The sequence below is a fragment of the Neopsephotus bourkii genome, unplaced genomic scaffold (genome assembly GCF_033783945.1).
Source record: "Neopsephotus bourkii isolate Nb327-2 ecotype Australia unplaced genomic scaffold, CSIRO-AGI_Nbou_v1 NB_1600, whole genome shotgun sequence".
NCBI classification, from domain to species: domain Eukaryota; kingdom Metazoa; phylum Chordata; class Aves; order Psittaciformes; family Psittacidae; genus Neopsephotus; species Neopsephotus bourkii.
Genome location: NW_026902076.1, coordinates 4,450,680 through 4,469,045, shown reverse-complemented (window position 1 = coordinate 4,469,045; position 18,366 = coordinate 4,450,680). Strand labels below are relative to the sequence as shown.

Below are 18,366 nucleotides of genomic sequence, written 5' to 3'. Positions count from 1 at the left end.
TAGTGTTTGTGCAGTGGAAAAAATACGCATCATGATAAGGGTCTGTTTTAAAATAGGGTGTCAGGGGGATGCTGTCAGTCTAAGTTCCACCAGAAAGAAGGGGTAGCCATGACATCCATGTTCTTTGCTGAGTAATGGAGCCAAACAAAGCTACTGCACATTTTCCAACTGAAGATAAACTTCCAGGCAGAACTAAAGAATGGAATGTAACGTGCCAAAGACACCCTGTTTCTTATCTGATGATAACACACTTGAGATGGTCAGGCTGAACGGTCAACATTCTCCTCCCTTTTCTTGCAGGTGGTTTGCCATCATGGAAATCCAGCTCTTCATTGTGCTATTCCTATACAGATATGAATTTGTGCTTTTGGATTCAGTACCAAAGGAGGTAAAAGGCCCATGCTTTTCCGTGCATTCCACATCTTTATATTCCTCCTTCATCATGCTCAGCTGAACAGCCATGCTCAGCTGTAGTTACGTATAATGAAGGAGAATTTTGAGGGGAGTGTTAATAAAACACATAACAAATAACTCAACCTTTGTTGTAATTCAGAAAACCCAGAGCAGCTCCAGCAATGCTGTGGGGCTCCACTGTCTATACAAAAAAGTGTCTACAAGAGAATTTTGTCTCATTATTGCCCAAACATTACAAGAAATTTTATAACTGCTCTCTGCCATTCACAAAACCAGTTAGCATCTGGATTGTTAATACTTTAAAGGTATGAAATCAGATGCAGCCCTCATAGTGCTCTTCCACTACATATTCAGTGGTGGGAGAATAAATGATTGCACTAAGACAAGATGTGAAATAGAATTTTACCACTGAAGGAGAATGGTGAAGTCTCCACTCTCAGCAGTCATTTCCTTCTCATCTGCACTGTGTCCTTTGTACTTTCGAAAAATCATAGTTCCTCACAAACAGGGACTGCTGCTAAATGAGCATGTCTGCCTGTCACAACCTAAAAGGACACTTATAGCTAAACTGCCAAGGAGAAGAGGGAGAATTTGAGACTGGCATGGGCTTTGTAGGATTGCCCCTTTAGGCTGGAAGTTGGCAGCTCAGAGAACTTCAGTCCTCTGCTCTCCTTGAAGATTGTGATCTCAAGCAGTGGTGGTGAGTCCACCCAGAATATGAGGAAGGTTGCCTCTTCCTGACAATGGTGTTGTCATGCCAGCTTCCAATGGAGTTCACTGTAGATTGTCAGTTATGCTGGTGAAGATATTCAAAATCATTAAGAGTTTCTTAAGATCTCATGTATCATCTATCAGAGTAAGAGGAATAAAAAGCCATCATGAAGGCCCTACACAGTGGCTTCAGCAAAGCCAAGAAATATTTGGTCTTCATCCTCTAAGACCAAAGAATACATTTATATCTTAATATTAAAACACAGTGATAATTCCATTAACTGAACTAACCTAAATGCTTTTTTACACATTTTCTTCTTTTTGCAGAGCCCTTTACATTTGGTGGGGACGCAGCAACCCATGGCACCATTCCGGGTCCAGTATAAATGCCGGGAATGACACCTACTGAGCTGCTTCCCTGTCCTACGTCTTCAGATAGGTTCTCTGCCTTAACAGTTCTTAATTTCAACTTTAAATGCTGCACATACTCTGTGTTGTGGTGTGCCATAGCAGTATAGTGTCTGTGCTCTTCACCTGGTTGTCTACCTCCTAGTATTTAAAAATCAAGCTCTCCTGCTGCATTCATAACTTTTGGGCCAATTATTCACAGATGATCCAAGGCTGTGTATAAACTAAATTCACTGACCGGACATTCAGGACAAAAAGCTGCTTTGTTTGGAAACCTGCATGGCCTGCTCTGTCTGCAGTCAGTGCAGATAAAATGCATTTGTAATGGAAAAATTGCAAGCAGAGGATACACTGGGGACTTCTTCCACTGGAGCACCTAAAATTTCTACTGAGCTTTAGTTGCTCCACAGGATTCAGAATCAGTCCTTGCATGAATATGAATAAAAGTTGAATTGTGATATTTGGTTTCTAATGAAAAGCGATTGCAAGAAAAGCTATTGCTATTCATTAGACTGGTTGTCTAATATCTGGAACATTTTTGCTTTCACTTTAGCATGACTTACTTACGGAAAATAGTGCACAAATTAAAAATATTTAAAGAATACCTAGTAAAAGTTGTTCAGAGAAACTGTCAAGTAAGTTCAGATACTAACACTTTAACTGCTGTCGGGTTTCATATACTGTAATAGTTAGCATCTAATTTTAGTCTTTTAAGTAAAGGTTATTCATAATTTTAGAAATATATGCAAAAAAACCCACAAAAAACAACAACCAAACCAAACCAAACCAAAACAAAACAAAGAATACAAATGGGCTTTCAGCAGCAGTAAAACAATGGGAAGAGCATCCATAGAAAAATAACACATTGTATAACTGATTACACAACTGGCTTTCCGCAGTTATGGATACAACAATTTAGTGAATTTGAATGGTGTATAACTCAAAAAACCAAAGTTCTGTAATGGCAAGATTTACTTTAAAGTAACAGGTCCCTAAAGGAAAGTATAACCTAAAGGTCAGCATCAGTGTGTTTACAATGAATTAAAGGCATCTGAAGACATTAGTGAAGATTTGCAGACACCCCACTGCACATGGGTTCTAACCTATCCTAAATACAGTCACACGTCTGGTGTAGCTTTGGCATATGGCTGGATTTTTGAGACCTGGTGTGATCTTGTTTCTGCTGAGAAGTACCTCCTTCTTCCTTCCACATCTCACAAGAATAGTGTTGGGGTGTGTGATAACAACCATCCTCCCTTCCCATCCCCCATCCCCCCCCCCCCATACACAGAGGAGCAGAGAAGGAAAAGCCTTGCCTCTGTTGGGCCACTGGATTTAGCAACTCCCTACCAGTCTAGAATAATCATGAGAATATTTGTCCTGAAAGGCAGGACATATTTTTATTGAAGTGTGGGCTTTTGGCAGGAAAGAAGTACCTGTTCTTGACAGCCAGAGAGATACCAAGCAAGCAAGTGAAGAAAAGTGGGCTTGACTCAGGGATCCCATCACTGTGTGGCTGTCACGTAAGGGATGACATGCACTCACCATACTTTCCTACATAGGAAAAAAAGATGAGAGGTGGATTAGTAAAGCAATGTGGTGGCCAAGTGATAGATCTAAATGGGGTCTTCTACTTGGGAATTCAGAAGCTTCTGGGGAAGACTTTCCCACTGGGACAGGGTTAAATGGGTATTAAAAGGTCATCATGAAACCCTGCTCATGAGTAGATTAACAGTATCTAAATTATTCTTGTGAAGTGTTTGTGCAGTCTGCTTTTAAATACAACAGCGCTGAATTTCCCTGGGAATTTGTCCTCTTACCCAATTCTCCCCACCATTAGAAAGCTTTTCTACAGCTCAGCAGCAGGAGTCAGAATGAGGTTTTATTCATTCCACTACCACAAGGGTGTATGAAGAGGGAGATTTTTAAGCCCACAAAAAAAAAAAAAAATCTTTTATTTTGACCTATCCTTGTATTTCTATCTTCTGTAGGAAGTGTGGAAGTTAAAGGGAATACAGCAGGTCATCCCCAAGAAAAACATCTTCCAAAATGCAATTGCTCCTCCTCCAGATGTGCCATAGGCCACACGTACCTGAGCAAAACCTGCGGTTGAGCTGGCCATGACTGTATGGTGGTCATCATTTATGTTGGGATAAGTAACTCCCATGTTTAAGCCAGAGAAACAAACAGTGGGAGTCTGCTTAACAAGAGAGAAGAAATGTAGAGCTAGAAGTGAGCTCTAAAACTCTTTGAAATCAAATTTCCTTTAATAATGTTATTATATATTAAGGAAGAGTTTCAGGATAAGACAACACAAACTATCACACTGCAGCCAAACCTTTTTTGATATCTTTGAGGAAAACATAAACATCTTCCCTGAAACCATAAATTTACTGTGGAAATATTTGACAGAAAACTCACTTAAACATTTTGAGTTAAAACTGTTGACCAAGTGAATCTTTTTCAGTCAGCACAGTGAAAAGATCACCCCTGGTATCAGCAGCCACCTCCCAGAATAATCACAACTTCTTTTATGTCTCCCCTCTAATGAGCCTCACTGAAGGCCCCTCTCATCTGTACTTAGCAGTCAAGTATTTCAAGTGGTCTCTTTCTTTACACTAGTAAAGCTATTCGATATCTTTTCTGTGCCACTGATTGTCACAGAAACCAGAAGTTTAGGCTTAGCACGTATACCTCCTGAAAATAGATATCTGGGGACTAAAAGATATGGCTGTAGCCAGTGAGAGGTGAGCTAAAAATAATGACTTCCTTTCAAAAAGAAATTAATTTTAAGGCCCTAGGTCTCTGCTGTGCCTAAGGCTGTGCCAAACAAAACTTGACTTAAGCATGTGTTTGGCTTTAAGCAAACACTTCCAATGGATTTGCAGAATGAGACTGGATTTCAGTTTAAGCACAAGCTTGAGTGCTTTGCTGAACCAGGGTCCGAATGCCTCAGTCACTAACCTGCTGTTTATAGTTAGTCTTGGCATCTGTGCTGTAATTTTGAAAGTGGAAATACTGAGGTAGCTTTGCTCATTTTAGGTGAAACTGGCAAATGATAAAGTCACATTTATAGCATAAACCAGTAGGCTCTACTGGCAGCAAGCATCTTTCCTAGTTATTTGGTACATTTCTAAATGTGTGGCTCATCACATGGCAAAAAATATTTCCTCTCCACTGGTATGCAGTGGAAGAGGAATTAGACACAAGAAAGGCATTCAAAAGATAGCAAGTGTTTAATGGAGACAACCAAGGAGAAGCTTTCATCATGCAGCCATTCAGAATGACATTGGACATGTGACTGATTGGCACAGCATTACTTATTTTTTTTCACTTTGATCATAAAATTACTAGGAAAGGCTTAATGGAGTTATAAATATCTTGTTTCCATGAGAGTCCTGGGAAGATAATTATAGCACTGAAGTCTTTACAAAGATAGAGCATTTATAAAATGATATTATCTACGGACTCCAATGGATAACGCAGGGAATTCTGCACTCTATTCCCAGCTCTCCTATTGACTCATTGTGCTTTTTGGGCGAATCACTTCATCCCTCAGTGACTCAATTTCCCCATCTAGGCATTGGGGTAACAATGAGAATTACCCACTCCTGTAAAGTCCATATGGATTAAAAGCTGTAAATATTGCTCATACTCATCAGAGCACTCAAGCCTGCTTACTGATGGAAGGTATGTCTGTAAGACTCTGCGTAAGCTATGTGCTGTCCTGAATTGGAATTGTCATATTTATGTTACTGGTAAATGACATTGTAGAGTTACGGTCAAAATAGAAGAAATATTTTAAATCTCTTGGTTCACTCCTTTTAGGATGCTGAAATTCAGAAATATTTTCATTTTAATGCAAAGCTTGGAATTTAAACACTATGGACAAGTTTCCTATTGAGTAAAAATCTTTTAATAGAGCAACCACTCTGGAGGAGTGTTAGAAGGTTGCTAGCAGCTACCTGTGAGATAGGAACTACATCTATACTCTAAATTTCCAAAGCTCCACCAGGCTTTTTGACTCATGTGCTGCTTTTACTGCATTAGATACTTCATACATCAGCTTTCCCAAGTACCAAGCAGAGTACTAGAGCAACAAGCATTAAAAGAGCTTTAATGTCCAGGTACAGTGCAAGTATTGCCGTTCAGTCTTTGCAGCTTTGAAAAGGACAAGTGAGGAAGGAGTCATGGCAAATAAGCAAACAATCAGGCTCAAGCTCCAGTGGGATACTATGCCTGAAAGCGATAACATGGATTTTGGATGTGAAAACGAGAACTTTCATGCTGGAGAGGAAGAACTACATCTCACACTGATAGCACTGTAACTGCCCTGGCTGTGACTCTAAAAGGCTGCTGATAAATTTGAGACACATCAGAGCTGCATCAGAAAGTTGATGAAAATGTTGCTAAGCCTGTGAAGCCTTGGAGTTGATCTGGTTAGCTTAAGGAAGGGAATTCCAGCTCAGAAGTGACTTGAGCACCAGCTGAGCATACCAAAGTTCAGTATGGATGGGCATTTGGAGCTTGCTGTACCTTTCTGCAGTGGACTGAAGAGAAAATGAGCAGATTCCCACCTGAAATGAGATTTTTGCCTCATTCTGAAAGTGTAGATCAGGAAATGGAATTTCCAGACTCCTCTAGCTGTGATGTGTTGCACTGGTAAAGTGTGCTCCAGGCTCAAGACAGAGTTCTGTCACTCTTCCTCATGTCAAAGGTCTCAATCATAGCTAGACTTGACTCTTCCAGATTAAACACAAAAGTTTCAGTGGGTTCATAGTGTTGGTCTTTGTTACTGCTGACACACATCCAGAGTCAATTTCAAAGCATTGGCCTTTTATCTGGCCTTTATTCTGAAAACCATCACTGCTCAGAAAAGCATTGTGTGTCCTTCTGTTTGCTTGATAACAAAAGAAAAACAAGTGCTTTCCAGTATCGTGACATGCCTGCCCAAGTGTGATTCCCAGGTTAAAAATGAATAGATGAGCAGTGCAAGATACTTCAGGAGTTCTACTTTAATTCTAATTACTCCTTAAGTAATTCATTATAGCTCAAGGTACTGCCCAAATCATGGTATTATCATTTACTATTTTAAGCTTGCTTATACAACTGGAATAATACACAGATAAAAAAGGATCATTACAGGGGTGTTTTCAGGCATTAAACCTGAGGTTTGAATTTCATTTTTCTGAAAAAGTAAACCAAAGAATATTTTACTGTCTGAAAACCTGGCAACTCGTCTTTGCTTACCATGAACTGAAACGAAGAACCACTTTGTTAAAAGCCAGTCTCATCAGAATGATCTGGTTGTTTCTTAAAATAACAGAAAGACCTGAATCAGCAGGAGATGGTTATATTCTGTCCTTTGGGTATTCATCAACATATTCAGCTTTGCTAAATTTTTCTTATAGACTCTGGCCTTGCAGTCTGGTTGAGAGGTTTTTGGACAGTCTGGTTGAGAGGTTTGCACATGTAGGCACATGGGTCTGTAGGAATAAATTGGGTAATGAGTTCTCAACATACCCACAAGACAGGACAAATGCAAGTGACAGAACATAGCAAAAGTTGCAATCACTAAAGCATCCTGAGCTACCACACCTGCCAGCACTGATCTGCACATGACAAGATACGTTTATCCCTCCACATGGAGATGTGCCAGTGTTGGCATCTTTGTACAGGGGTCAAAGGTGGAAGCTGGGCAAAAGGTGGGAGCTGAGGCTGTCTGACCTTCTGGACTGAGCACTTCACAACCTGGTGCTGCGCCACTGCATGTGCTGGCAGGCTGGTTGCTGAATGGGACACCTCTAGCAATGCCCTTTCTGCAGATTTACATGGTGAACTCACAGCAGAGCAGTCTTCCTCCAGAGGTGGCACAGAGCAGCCTTGGAGCAGCCCAAGAGCAGAATCTAGACCAGAGGATCCATTTCTTCTCTCCTTTTAAACTTCCCTTTACTGTTCCCATCCTCTCTGGGAATTTCACTAATGCCCTTTTCCCCCTTCCCAGCTCAGGTGTAAACTCAGTATACTCTCTCCTTCAGGATTTTCAGATATCCAGGCTGCCCAGTATCTGGAAAGCTTAAAGTTGGAGTGCAGTACTAGAAGGGTATGACTGGCAGATTGATGCTTAGGTAGGAAATAATGACTGGATGGATCTCTTTTGGAGCTCTGTCACACTGCTGAGAAAGCAGAAGGAAGGGGTAGAGACTTCCCTCTGGCTGATGTGACAGAAGGACTCTCTTCAGAGATTGTTCTGCTGCAGTGGCTCAGTGTCGTGGGAGGTATGACTGCCCAAGAATATCTGTGTCACAAAGACCATTTCCATTTTGCCATCTCCAGTGTTCACCTTGCACAAGGGCTGGCAGTTTGTAGGTAATGGCACCATCTAGGGGCCAACTGTCAATCACTGATGCCATAATACATAAAAATAACACTATATATAAGCATACACTAACATAATGTGTCTAAACAAAACATGTCATAGTAGAAGTGTCAAAACAGGCTGTGTGTGTAAGTTTTTACTTCTAGGCATAATTCAGACACAAAAATACAGTCTCAGTTGTTACTTACCTGCTTGAGCTGCTTATTCTCTACTAACTGAATGTGCATCTGATGTCATGTGCTGACCAATAACCCATAATTCACAGTCATAGAATCATAGAATAATTTGGGTTGGAAAAGACCTACACAGATCATCTAGTCCAAACCCTGTGCAATGAGCAGGGCCATCTTCAACTAGATCAGGTCCTCTGCTTCCAGTAATATTCCAGTTATGCCTTCAACAGTCACCTAGAAGTGTCAAAATAATGGAATGATGATTTCAGGAAGAAAACACAAAAAGCCTTAAGATCATGGATCACACTTTAAGAGGATGAAACACATGTAGTTTTGTAAGTTCTCTCAATATAAAAAAAAGTTCCTTAATCTGACATTTTTAAATACATTTCTGTGTCAATCTCTGTAATTATGGATAAAGATTACTAAAAAGGCAAAGAAATCTAGTAGAATGGACTTCTCCATCAAAGCTGTCTAGCTGTGCTCCAGAACTAGGGCTCCTCAATTCCACTTCTCAACAATTAACAAACAGTAATTTCTATGCTATTAGCTTTATAGGAATAAATGTTTCTCACAGTTAATTACACTCTGTGGCTTCCTAAATAACATGTAAAAATAGTATTTGTAATACCTTCATTTTCTTAATTATTTACATTCTGAAGCAGATTAAATAACAAATTCAGCAGCTCAGTCTGTATTTACATGCCTACATAAGCATCTTGATTTTTCAGAGCACCTACAACTCTCAGAATTGCACAGTGCTTCTGAAAATCAGGCCATTTATTTAGGTGTCTATATTTAGGTCCATGAGTTTGAAGCGTTTGGCTTGAGGTCACACAGCTATGGCTCATTGCTTTTTTTTTTTTTATTTCCATTTGGGTCACAATGGGCAAGTCACTTCTAATAATTCTCATCACAAATCTAAGAACTAGCAGGAGAGGTGGTAAGAATTACTTGCTAAATACCATCATGATGCTCAGCACTTCCTCAAATATATGACGTTTCCTCCTTGGAGAATTTCAGTCTAAAAAATAAAGAAATCAGTGCATCAGAAAGATGAGACATTATGTTCAGAGGCTAAACTTATGTTCTGGTTAAACTGTGCTCATTTCCTGGATTTTACTTTGGCATTTTTGTCATTTCCTCTATAACCTTATGATCATTTTGACAAATCAGATATTCTAGCTCCCTTAATTTTGATTAGGTAAATCCTAGAAATCAAGTGATTCTACTTGTTAACATGGGGCAACAAACCACAGTTCATTCTTGAGGAATTGGAGCTGACATTAGCAGTCACACTGTTGAATTGTGAATATAGCTCCAAGACTGCTTTTGAATTTGCATGGTAGCTTGCACAGGCCTAGACCTTAGTGAAGCAGTTACAACAGTCTGAGATTCTTCAGAGAGAAGGTCTGCAGAATCTCAAAAAGCATCAAGAGGAAAGAAGGACATCAAGAGGAAAAAATAATCTTTTAAAGAAAAAAGGAAATCAGTTTCCTTACCATTCCACCTCTGCAGTTTGTCATCCCTCTTCTCCCCAAAGTGAGATGGTCGTAGCTTTGGGAGCAGGTATGTACACAGAGATGGAAGCAGCACTGCCTTCATTTTGTATAGGGATGATGATAACTGAGAAGAAACAGGCAGCACATAAGTGAAAAACAATAATCTTAAATACCTCGTGTATTTCAGCAAAATTAAACCCTCCTCACCTTCCAGTGTCCTCATTCAAATGGGAGAACATAAATCTGGCAGCAGTGTTTCAGATTCGAAAGAACTGTACTTGTACTTAAAGGTGTTACTCGTTACAGAACAAAAGGCTTTTTTTTATTTTCTTTCTTGAAATGGAGATTATTTTAAAAGTCAATGAAACCCATTTTCTCCTTCAATCTATCATGCATGTAGGCTAAAAAAAGCATTTATTGGTTAAAAATATTCCTTAACCAGAAATCGGGACATAGCATTTCTGTTATTTTCAAAACTGAGGGTTAGCTGTAAGGTAATAATGCTCTATTTTGTGACACTTTATGTTAGATATGGAATTTTTGCAATGTCAAGCCATAAAGACTTTTCTTCAGGCAATCCTCACTCTCAGTAGCGGATGGAAGATGTGAAGACTCTGTTCCTATTCTCGTTGCCTTAAAAGACATGAGCCTCCTGTCTGGCCCTTAAGATGCTCAGGAACAAAAGGGTCATACCAGAGAAAGGGTTTAGGGAGCAACAGAGCCAGATGTAGGGCCTGTCCCACTGCAAGGCTGGGAGCTCAGGGGTTCCCAGAGTGGTGTCACAGGTTCTCCCCACTTGCCTGACCCCCACATACCAGATTTGGAGAAAAGTAGCATCCCTGTGCTCTTCTGCATCTCCAAACCCCCACAGAAGGAAACAGCCCTGCTCCATGATAAACCTGCTCATGGAGTGTCATGTGCAAGGGCATTACAGGGACTGCAATTTTACAGCAAGCAGTTCTCATCTGCAGCAATTTTGCATTTGTGCAATTATTATTATTGTACACAAAACTGCAAAATGCTCTGTAGATAAATGAAAAAGAAAAAAAAGGGGGTGAGGCATAAGAAGAGACAGTCTTTGCTTTGCACATTTCTACTTAAACATCTGCAATATGTTGTATCTAAGCTGCTTTGCAGTTGCTATATGCATGCAGAATAGAACTGAAGAGGTGTTGAGGCAATGCTGTCTCACTGTACTGAGTGACTGGGTGATAAAATAGCAGATGAAATTCAGCAGTGATAAGTGCAAAGTAATGTACATGGGAAAAAATAACCCTAGCTCAGCATACATAGACACTGGTTTGAGCTATCACTTTGCTGCAGGAGATCTGGAGGTTGAAGTGGAAAGCTCTCTAAAAATGCCTATGTGGGGATAGTAAGTGGTCAAAAAGGGGAATGGAACATTCAGAATTAGTAGCTCCCCTATTATGTGACAAGGGGACTCCCAAAGTCATCAGACTCATATGCTCAGAGTTCTGAGTCCTTCAGCTACACAGCTCTTGCCTATTCCAGATCCACCAAAATTCAAGTAATTTTAGTAGAACTAAAGTTTTAAAGAAAGTAGTGTTTTCTAGCAAAATCAGAAAGAATAGAGAGGATGGTGGTAAAGTTTCACACTGGAAATAGAGAAAAATGCATCAGCCTGAAAAAGGAATAGCTGAAAGGAAATCCAATGAAAGTCTGCAAAATAATGATGGTGAGAAGGTCAGGTAAGAAATTTCATTTACTGCCTCTACAACAAAAAAACCCATAATAATCAGGAAGACTTGAAAATGTTCTTACGCAATTAAGAATTATCACAGCACACTGAGAAAAGCAAAAGCAAAAATGGGCTCAAACAAACTTAAGACAAACTCCTAGAGAACATGACTACAGTTGGTTACTAAGCATAGTAGGTTGGATACAATCCTGAATTCCAGAATTCCCTACCTCACTAGCTGCTGGAAAATTATAAAGTAAATAGGAGAAGAATACATGGTCTTCTTTTTTTACTCTGTTTTACTAAGCATCTAGTCTTGGCTGTTGGAGATAAGATACAGAGTGGAGGGATCCAACAGTATTGTTATATGCTAAAAAAGTGGGATCCAACAGTATTGTTATATGCTAAAAAAGTAACTGAAACAATCAAGGGTACGCTAGTGCTGATAAAGTCAACACTAATTTTACTTGCTTTATCCACTTTAATCTCCAGGCTCAGACGTTTGCACGAAATCATCATCCATATCTGGCCAAAGAATTTGGGATTATCTCAGTGAGCACAAATACAAAAGAAGCATTCACTTCTTGAGACTCTACAGATTTTGCAGTATTACTCATTTCTGCTGAAAAGAGAAAGCTCTTGTCACCAAAGCTCCTGCAAAGCTCCAGGACTGAGTCAGTGTTTGTATTTTGATGTTGAGAAACCAGCATAACATAGAGGGGAAAAACATTTTGGTTGCAGTACTTCAGTTGCGTTGAAATTCACCAGTGTTAACTTCAGTACATTTGAGAGGCCACTTTTGCTTACAGATTCAATCTGGCGATAAGAAGCAGGTGCAGAGTGAAGATAATGAGCAGCTCAGGATTTGGATGAGATGGGCTAAGCCTTTGCTCTAAGGTATCAGTAACAAAACTCCCACTCATTCTGTGGGAGCAGGACTACAGCACTGCTTGCAAATCTTGCAAGTAGCAGCTGTTTCATCACCTCCTTTGGTATTCTTTCCAGAATTTCAGCTTCCTACAGATTTTGGCACTCTACAACCACTTCGGTTGTGGGGCAATGCCCACAGCATTTAGGAAGCACAGGCTGCCTACTGGGGCCTAAGTGAGTAAATGGTGTGACTCCAAAGAGACAGGTCTCTTAGATACTCTTTCTCTCTTATTTTTGCAGTGCCATTTTTAGATGTCTAAATAATGTATTATTTTGTGACCTTTCCTAATAGAAATGTTTAATGCTTGCAACAAGGGATATTAAAGCCCCTGCAATTGTTGCCATTCTCATTATTATCTAATCTGAAGGCATTTTTACTGCAAATGGTGGAATTTGTTTTTTTCCTCCTTCATCTAAGAAATAATGTCTGGATGCATATAAAAGCCAAAGTACTGATTTAGGCATTCCTGATTTTTCCTGAACAGGGGTTAGCTTGTTTCCATAACTGTAAAGATTCCTATTTTACTACAAGGAAAGCATACAGTATGGCAATATCATCACAATGAAAATATTCTTCCCAATATGAAAATATGAAAAAGAATAAAACTTGAGACTGGCTACTGTAAACAAGACACAGTTAAGAGGCATGGGGATAAGAAGACACAGGGAAATTTTATAACATAAAACATGGGACAGTAAAAGCTCATCCTAGTCAGAATATTAAAATAAGTCATTATGCAAAGGGAACATATGTAAATGGAGACAAAGGAAGATATCCTACCAGGTGTAATTCCTAAAGCAAATCCAAGATGACAAGCATATAATTTGATTTAAAACTTGATCAGTTTGTATTGTAGTATCTTTGGTTCTATAGCTTGCTTTCTCTTCTACACAGTGCCTAAAGCAGTAAGACCATGGTCAGGGACTCACATTTTAGGCATAAGGCTAAAACAAGAAATAATAACTACTACTATCAGTTACCTATTATATGTTAAAAAACAAAACTAGAACAAAAGAAGAAAGCCTGGAAGGTGTCTAAACCAGATATGCATCAAGATATAAGTCAGTTCTTAGTTAATGGGACCAGGAAGAAACTCTTCTTTTGCACATACAACAACGTACAATGCATTGCTTGTACGTATTTGCAGAGATCAGGTGGGATATGCTATTGATCTCATTCATTACAACAGTTATTTTATGCTATTATTGGAAAATGCTGCTATAAATGCCATACTTCTTTATATATATTTTTAACTAATGGAGAATTATTCCTTCCATAGATCTTTTATAGGGTATTTAATAATTATATGGGAGTCTTCTAGTTCTCCATTATATTCTATAGATTTTCAAAGCCATCTTTACAAAAACCTATTTACATTTCTGTATCACCCTATTGATTAAATCCCTGTCTATTATGTTCCACTGTGAAGACTGCAGAAAATCAGCATTAGCTTCTGATGCTTAGTAGTCTCGAACACATGGCTGGAAGAGAGAAAATAGATCTTCCTTTAATAAAGCATGCCTTGGGGGCATCTGAATGCTTTCCCTTCTTTTTAAAATCATGAGCGTGACAAGCCTTTTTCTGCTGTAACCTTGATGTTCCTTAAGTGTTCTACAAGTGTACCTTCTGGCCCCATCTCTAATAGGGTGGTACACCTTATTCACCTGTTAACCTGAAGAAGGGATGACACCTGGATCCATTCAAGATGGACCTCACTTCAAGGGCCAGTTTCCTGGTTGAGGGTCAGAGGTGGGAATGGTGCTTGTGAGCTCCATCCCCCAGAGGCAGCACAGCGCATTCAGAGGTTTGTCACTGTGTTGAGGTGTGAGCATCCATCCCCCCTTTTCTTTCTGTAACCCACCACACCTCTCCCCATCCCACCCTACACTAGCTCTCCTCTCTTCTCTCCCACCCTACTGCATCCCACATTTCCCTACCCCATCCCACCTAACTTTGCCCTATCACGGAATGGTTTGAGCTGGAAGGGACCTTCAACCTCTTCCAGTTCCAGTCAGCTGCCACGCACAGGGACACCTTCCACCAGACCAGGCTGCTCCAAACCCTGTCCAAGCTGGCCTTGAACACTGCCAGGGATGGGGCAGCCACAGCTTCTCTGGGCAACCTGTGCCAGTGCCTCACCACCCTCACAGGGAAGAACTTCCTTATACCTCATCTAAACCTATCCCACCCTTCTCACATCTATCCCACGTCTCCCCGGTGCACCGTACCTCACCACCTCACACCTCCGGGCAGGGGTACCAACACTCTGAGGGAAGAAAGCTTTGCCACGCACTGGTAACACGACACAAGCCGCTGCCGGATTCCGACCCCTCGCTGTGTACCGGGTCCGCCATGAAACACCCGCTAGGCTCCCCTGTCTCCACACGGACCAGAGATCCATCACAGTCGAGACCCGGCGCGAAGTGGTGGGAGGTGAGGGGCGTGGCCAGGGCATGAAGGAGGCGGGTCCAGTTTGCTCCTCGCATTCTTATTGGTGATTCCCTCTTGTCCGTTTGGGTGGAGGGGTTTATTGATTGGCTTGTGGTTCCGCGTTAGCGGAGCGGGCAGTGAGAGGTGTGTAGTGTTTGCTGAGGACTCGGTGGTGCGTTCGGGGCTGAGGGGAGGCGGAGGACGGTCGAGCTGCAGCAGGTAAGGGTAGGGCCGCTGCCGCGCAGGAGCTGCGCTTGCAGCCTTGTCCCGCCGACCTGGCCCCGTGCGCCCGCTGTGGCCGGGTTATGTAACCGCCCCTCCGGCTCTCCCTGCGGCGTCCGCTGTCCTGCCCCTTTCCCGGGACCCGCGCTTACCTGAGGGCTCCTTTCGCCGGAGGCCTTTCGGATGCTGGGCGAGCCCGGGGCTTCCCCGCGATTGGCGGTGGGGAGTCGTGCACTGAGGGAGGCGGACCAGCCGGTACGGGTAGGAGCAGCTTGGTGAGGTGCTGGAGCACCTGCCGTATGGGGCAGGCGGGAAGCGGGTCGCGGCCGTGCGGGTGGCGATGAGTGCCGGCTCGGGGCAGGTAGGTGCTCGCAACGCTACGGACCTGTCCCGACTGACTACTCATGCAGCTATGCAATGAAGCCCGTATCTGAGGGAGAATCTTCTTGGGCTGCTTTAAAGTTGTCCAGCATCGCGCACCGATGTTTGATGTTTATAGGGCAGGTAGCTCTCCGAAGTTGTTGGTTTGTTTTTTACACACCTCTCCTAGGCTCTTTTGTATCCCTTTAAAGTATTTTGTCTTTTTACTGCTTGAGTTTGGAGTTTAATCTACTTTTCTAAAAGGAAAATGCATGGTAGGTTTATGCGGCTGAGAGAAATCATACTACACAAGTGTGAACTATAATCAGAGGTTATGCTTTACGTGAGCTGCTGTGTTAAACTTTCAAGTTCTGCACTTACAAATCGGTTTGCTCCGTGTTGCTTACCTACTTAGAATGGTTCCTCTGTGGCAAAGGAAAGCTCTTTTTCTGTGGAAATACATAATTACTGTAAAGAAACTCTGCTGCCTTTATTCTTGCAGTAAAACTGAATTATATGGTTGCACATCATTCCTGAACAGATGGAAGTCTGAATACTGTGAGAGTATAAATTTCAAAAACTACAAACACATAACAGTTGAAAGGACAGAGGATTACTTTATGGAGATTATCAGATTTACCATCTAGTAAGTGCTGCCTTTCTTGTCCCGTTCCCCTTAAATTTCTGAGAAGGTTGCCAGCTATGTGATACAGCTTCTTTGCTGCTTTCCAAATATTACAGTGCTTAATCAGATTCGGTGGCTTGTTTTGTCTTGAAAATGCTTGTCAGTGCATTGATGTCCTGCTGTTTTTTAAGTTAAATCACTTGTGTGTACCAGCAGAAAATTCTTTTCAAGGAAACAATGACATTTTATTCCAAGTCATCAGTGTTGAGTACCTTCTAGGAGTTAAACACTGTGAACAGCTCCTGTTGCATGTGGTACTGACATACAGGATTTCTTCCTTTTTTCCTCCAAGCAGGGAAAAGGGAAGTAGGTCTTCACAAGAATTGGGGTCTAGTTATGAATTTCACATTACAAGCTAGAGGGCTATTAAATGTGTTCCACTGACCTCTGTGTGAGGTGACAGGTCTGGCTGCAGGCCAGCAATGTTGTAGTGCTGTGTGTCCCTTATAAAACTGGCTCGCTTTAAATAGTGTAGTGTAGAGGCCAAGTGAAGGTAATCCAAAAGCTTGTTCTGGTTTCTTTGGTTTGGGGATTTTTGTTCTTTGAATGCCTTAATGTTACCATGGTAACTATAGTGGTCGATTAATCATGCTTCTTGACTGTAAGAACTGCACATAAGATCTTCACGCCTGGCATTGGTTGCTCATAGTATCATCTTCCCATTGTGGAATGGTGATGGAGTCTTGGCTTAGTAGGGTTGAGCACCAGTGTCTGCTGGCTTGTTTTATCCAGGGTTTCAGGTACAGACTGCTTGGCAAGCCAAGGCTGATAGAGTTCCTTTACTGGTTATAGGATACATCCTTGGCATGGGAGGCACAGCAATATGCAGGTCTTGAACTGCTTGAGCTGGCCAGCCCTGTTTTAGATGAATAAAACTGAATAGTCCCTTTGGATGCTAAAAGCTTCCAAAAATAGTTACAAAGTCTCAGCTAAATTTAATACGACTACAATGTCAATGGAAAGGATTAGAATATTTGGGATTTGCACCAGTTAACGTTTGAAAAAATAATAATAAAATCATCTTCCTCATATCTACCACTTCTGCAAGAGCAGTAGTGGAGGTTGAGGCTATATTTGTGTGGTGCTAACCAAACTGGAGTTAAAAATGGAAGTGGACTCTGCAGTACCAGTAACTTTTATTACTGTAAGGGGAATAGTCTGTGCCCAGGTTGGAGATGCTGAGGTGCAGATTGAGGGAAGGGGTGACTATAGTCTGTATTGCTTTTGAGACTGTAACAGCTCATTAATCCTGTTACATGAGGTCCTGTTCTGCGCTCTCTGAGGAAAACAACTCAATTTAAGCGGATGGGAGCTTTCAACAGTGAAGAATTACCACCCCATAAAAATAATACTCATCTCCAGTGTTAATTTTGCAGAATGGAATGAAATTTTAATAGGCTACTTTTATCTGAATTACCCTGATATCCTTGTGCCTTCTGCTGAAGTCTTCACTGTGGGTCTGGGTGCTTCAGCAGGAGCTGCATCCTTAGGCTGACATGACAGGAACTGGTGACTGTGCTGTCATTAATTCAGTGAATATTTAAAGACTGATCTTGCCCCGCCCCCCCAAGACTGATACTCCCCCCCCTTCAAATTATGGTATAACTTGTTGTTTGGTTTTGTACTTTCAGTAGCAGAGGTAGAATCTCTGTACCTTTTATGGACCCTTCTAGAAAAACAACTTTTTTTGCCGCCCCCCCCCCCCCCTTTTTTTTCCAAACGTTTTCTTAATTCCTGTAGCTTATGGTTTCCAGGTCTGTATTTGGGACTCAATAGTACTTTTAGTTTATTATGATTATATTTAAAGGTTCTATTTGTACCATTTTGTTTGCTTTAGTCTATTTTTAGTCATGTTGTTTGTCATGGCAAGCAGTGTTTAATAAAAAGTAAAGTTTCCTAGCAATTTCAAAAGATTTGTGCCTGTTTCTTGATGTCCCTCAGTGACTCGTCCTAAAACCTCTTAAAACTGGAAAATGCTAGCCAAAGAAATGCCTTATTAGTTTCCATAAAAACAGTGGCTAAATCTGTATGTGCTTGGTGGTATATAAAGCTTTGGTCCATTCAGGCACTTTATGTGCTAAAGTTGTCTTAATTCAGCAAAATTTCAGCTGCAGTTGTTTACTCTGCAGGGGTCTGACTCCATCACAAGATGTACATCTTTGCCTTTTTGGTTTAACACTAAAAAAGCAATACTTTTTGATAACAGTTTTCAGTAAGCTATTTGGCAGTGAATATAATTTTTTGATGGTCTCTGTTAATTTTAATTAGAGGTGTAGCATGTCTAAAAATAGTGAGGTGACAGAGTGAATGCTTAGCTCCCACCTGGAATCTCTACAGAGCTTCCAGTTATAGTATCTGTAGGGTTAAACACTGACATAACCTAATTGCTCCTATGGGAAGGGTGTTTGCTTCGTGGTTTGAACTGTCACGGATTTCAAGCTCTTGCACCCAT

General features: G+C 41.1%; 1 protein-coding gene across 6 annotated transcripts in view; it reads left to right on the top strand.

Moving 5' to 3' along the window:
- LOC133222521 (24-hydroxycholesterol 7-alpha-hydroxylase) overlaps positions 1-18,366 on the top strand; it is a 104,048-nt gene that overhangs the window by 25,478 nt on the left and 60,204 nt on the right. For 5 of the 6 annotated variants that reach the window (XM_061372284.1, XM_061372282.1, XM_061372281.1 and 2 more), the window contains 2 exons: positions 301-388; positions 1,453-2,096. In XM_061372284.1, the coding sequence (XP_061228268.1) occupies positions 301-388; positions 1,453-1,524 (160 nt within the window). In that variant the 3' untranslated portion in view covers positions 1,525-2,096. Of the gene's footprint in view, positions 1-300; positions 389-1,452; positions 2,097-18,366 lie in introns of those variants that run through there. The other variant, XR_009728305.1, reaches the window with a different exon arrangement.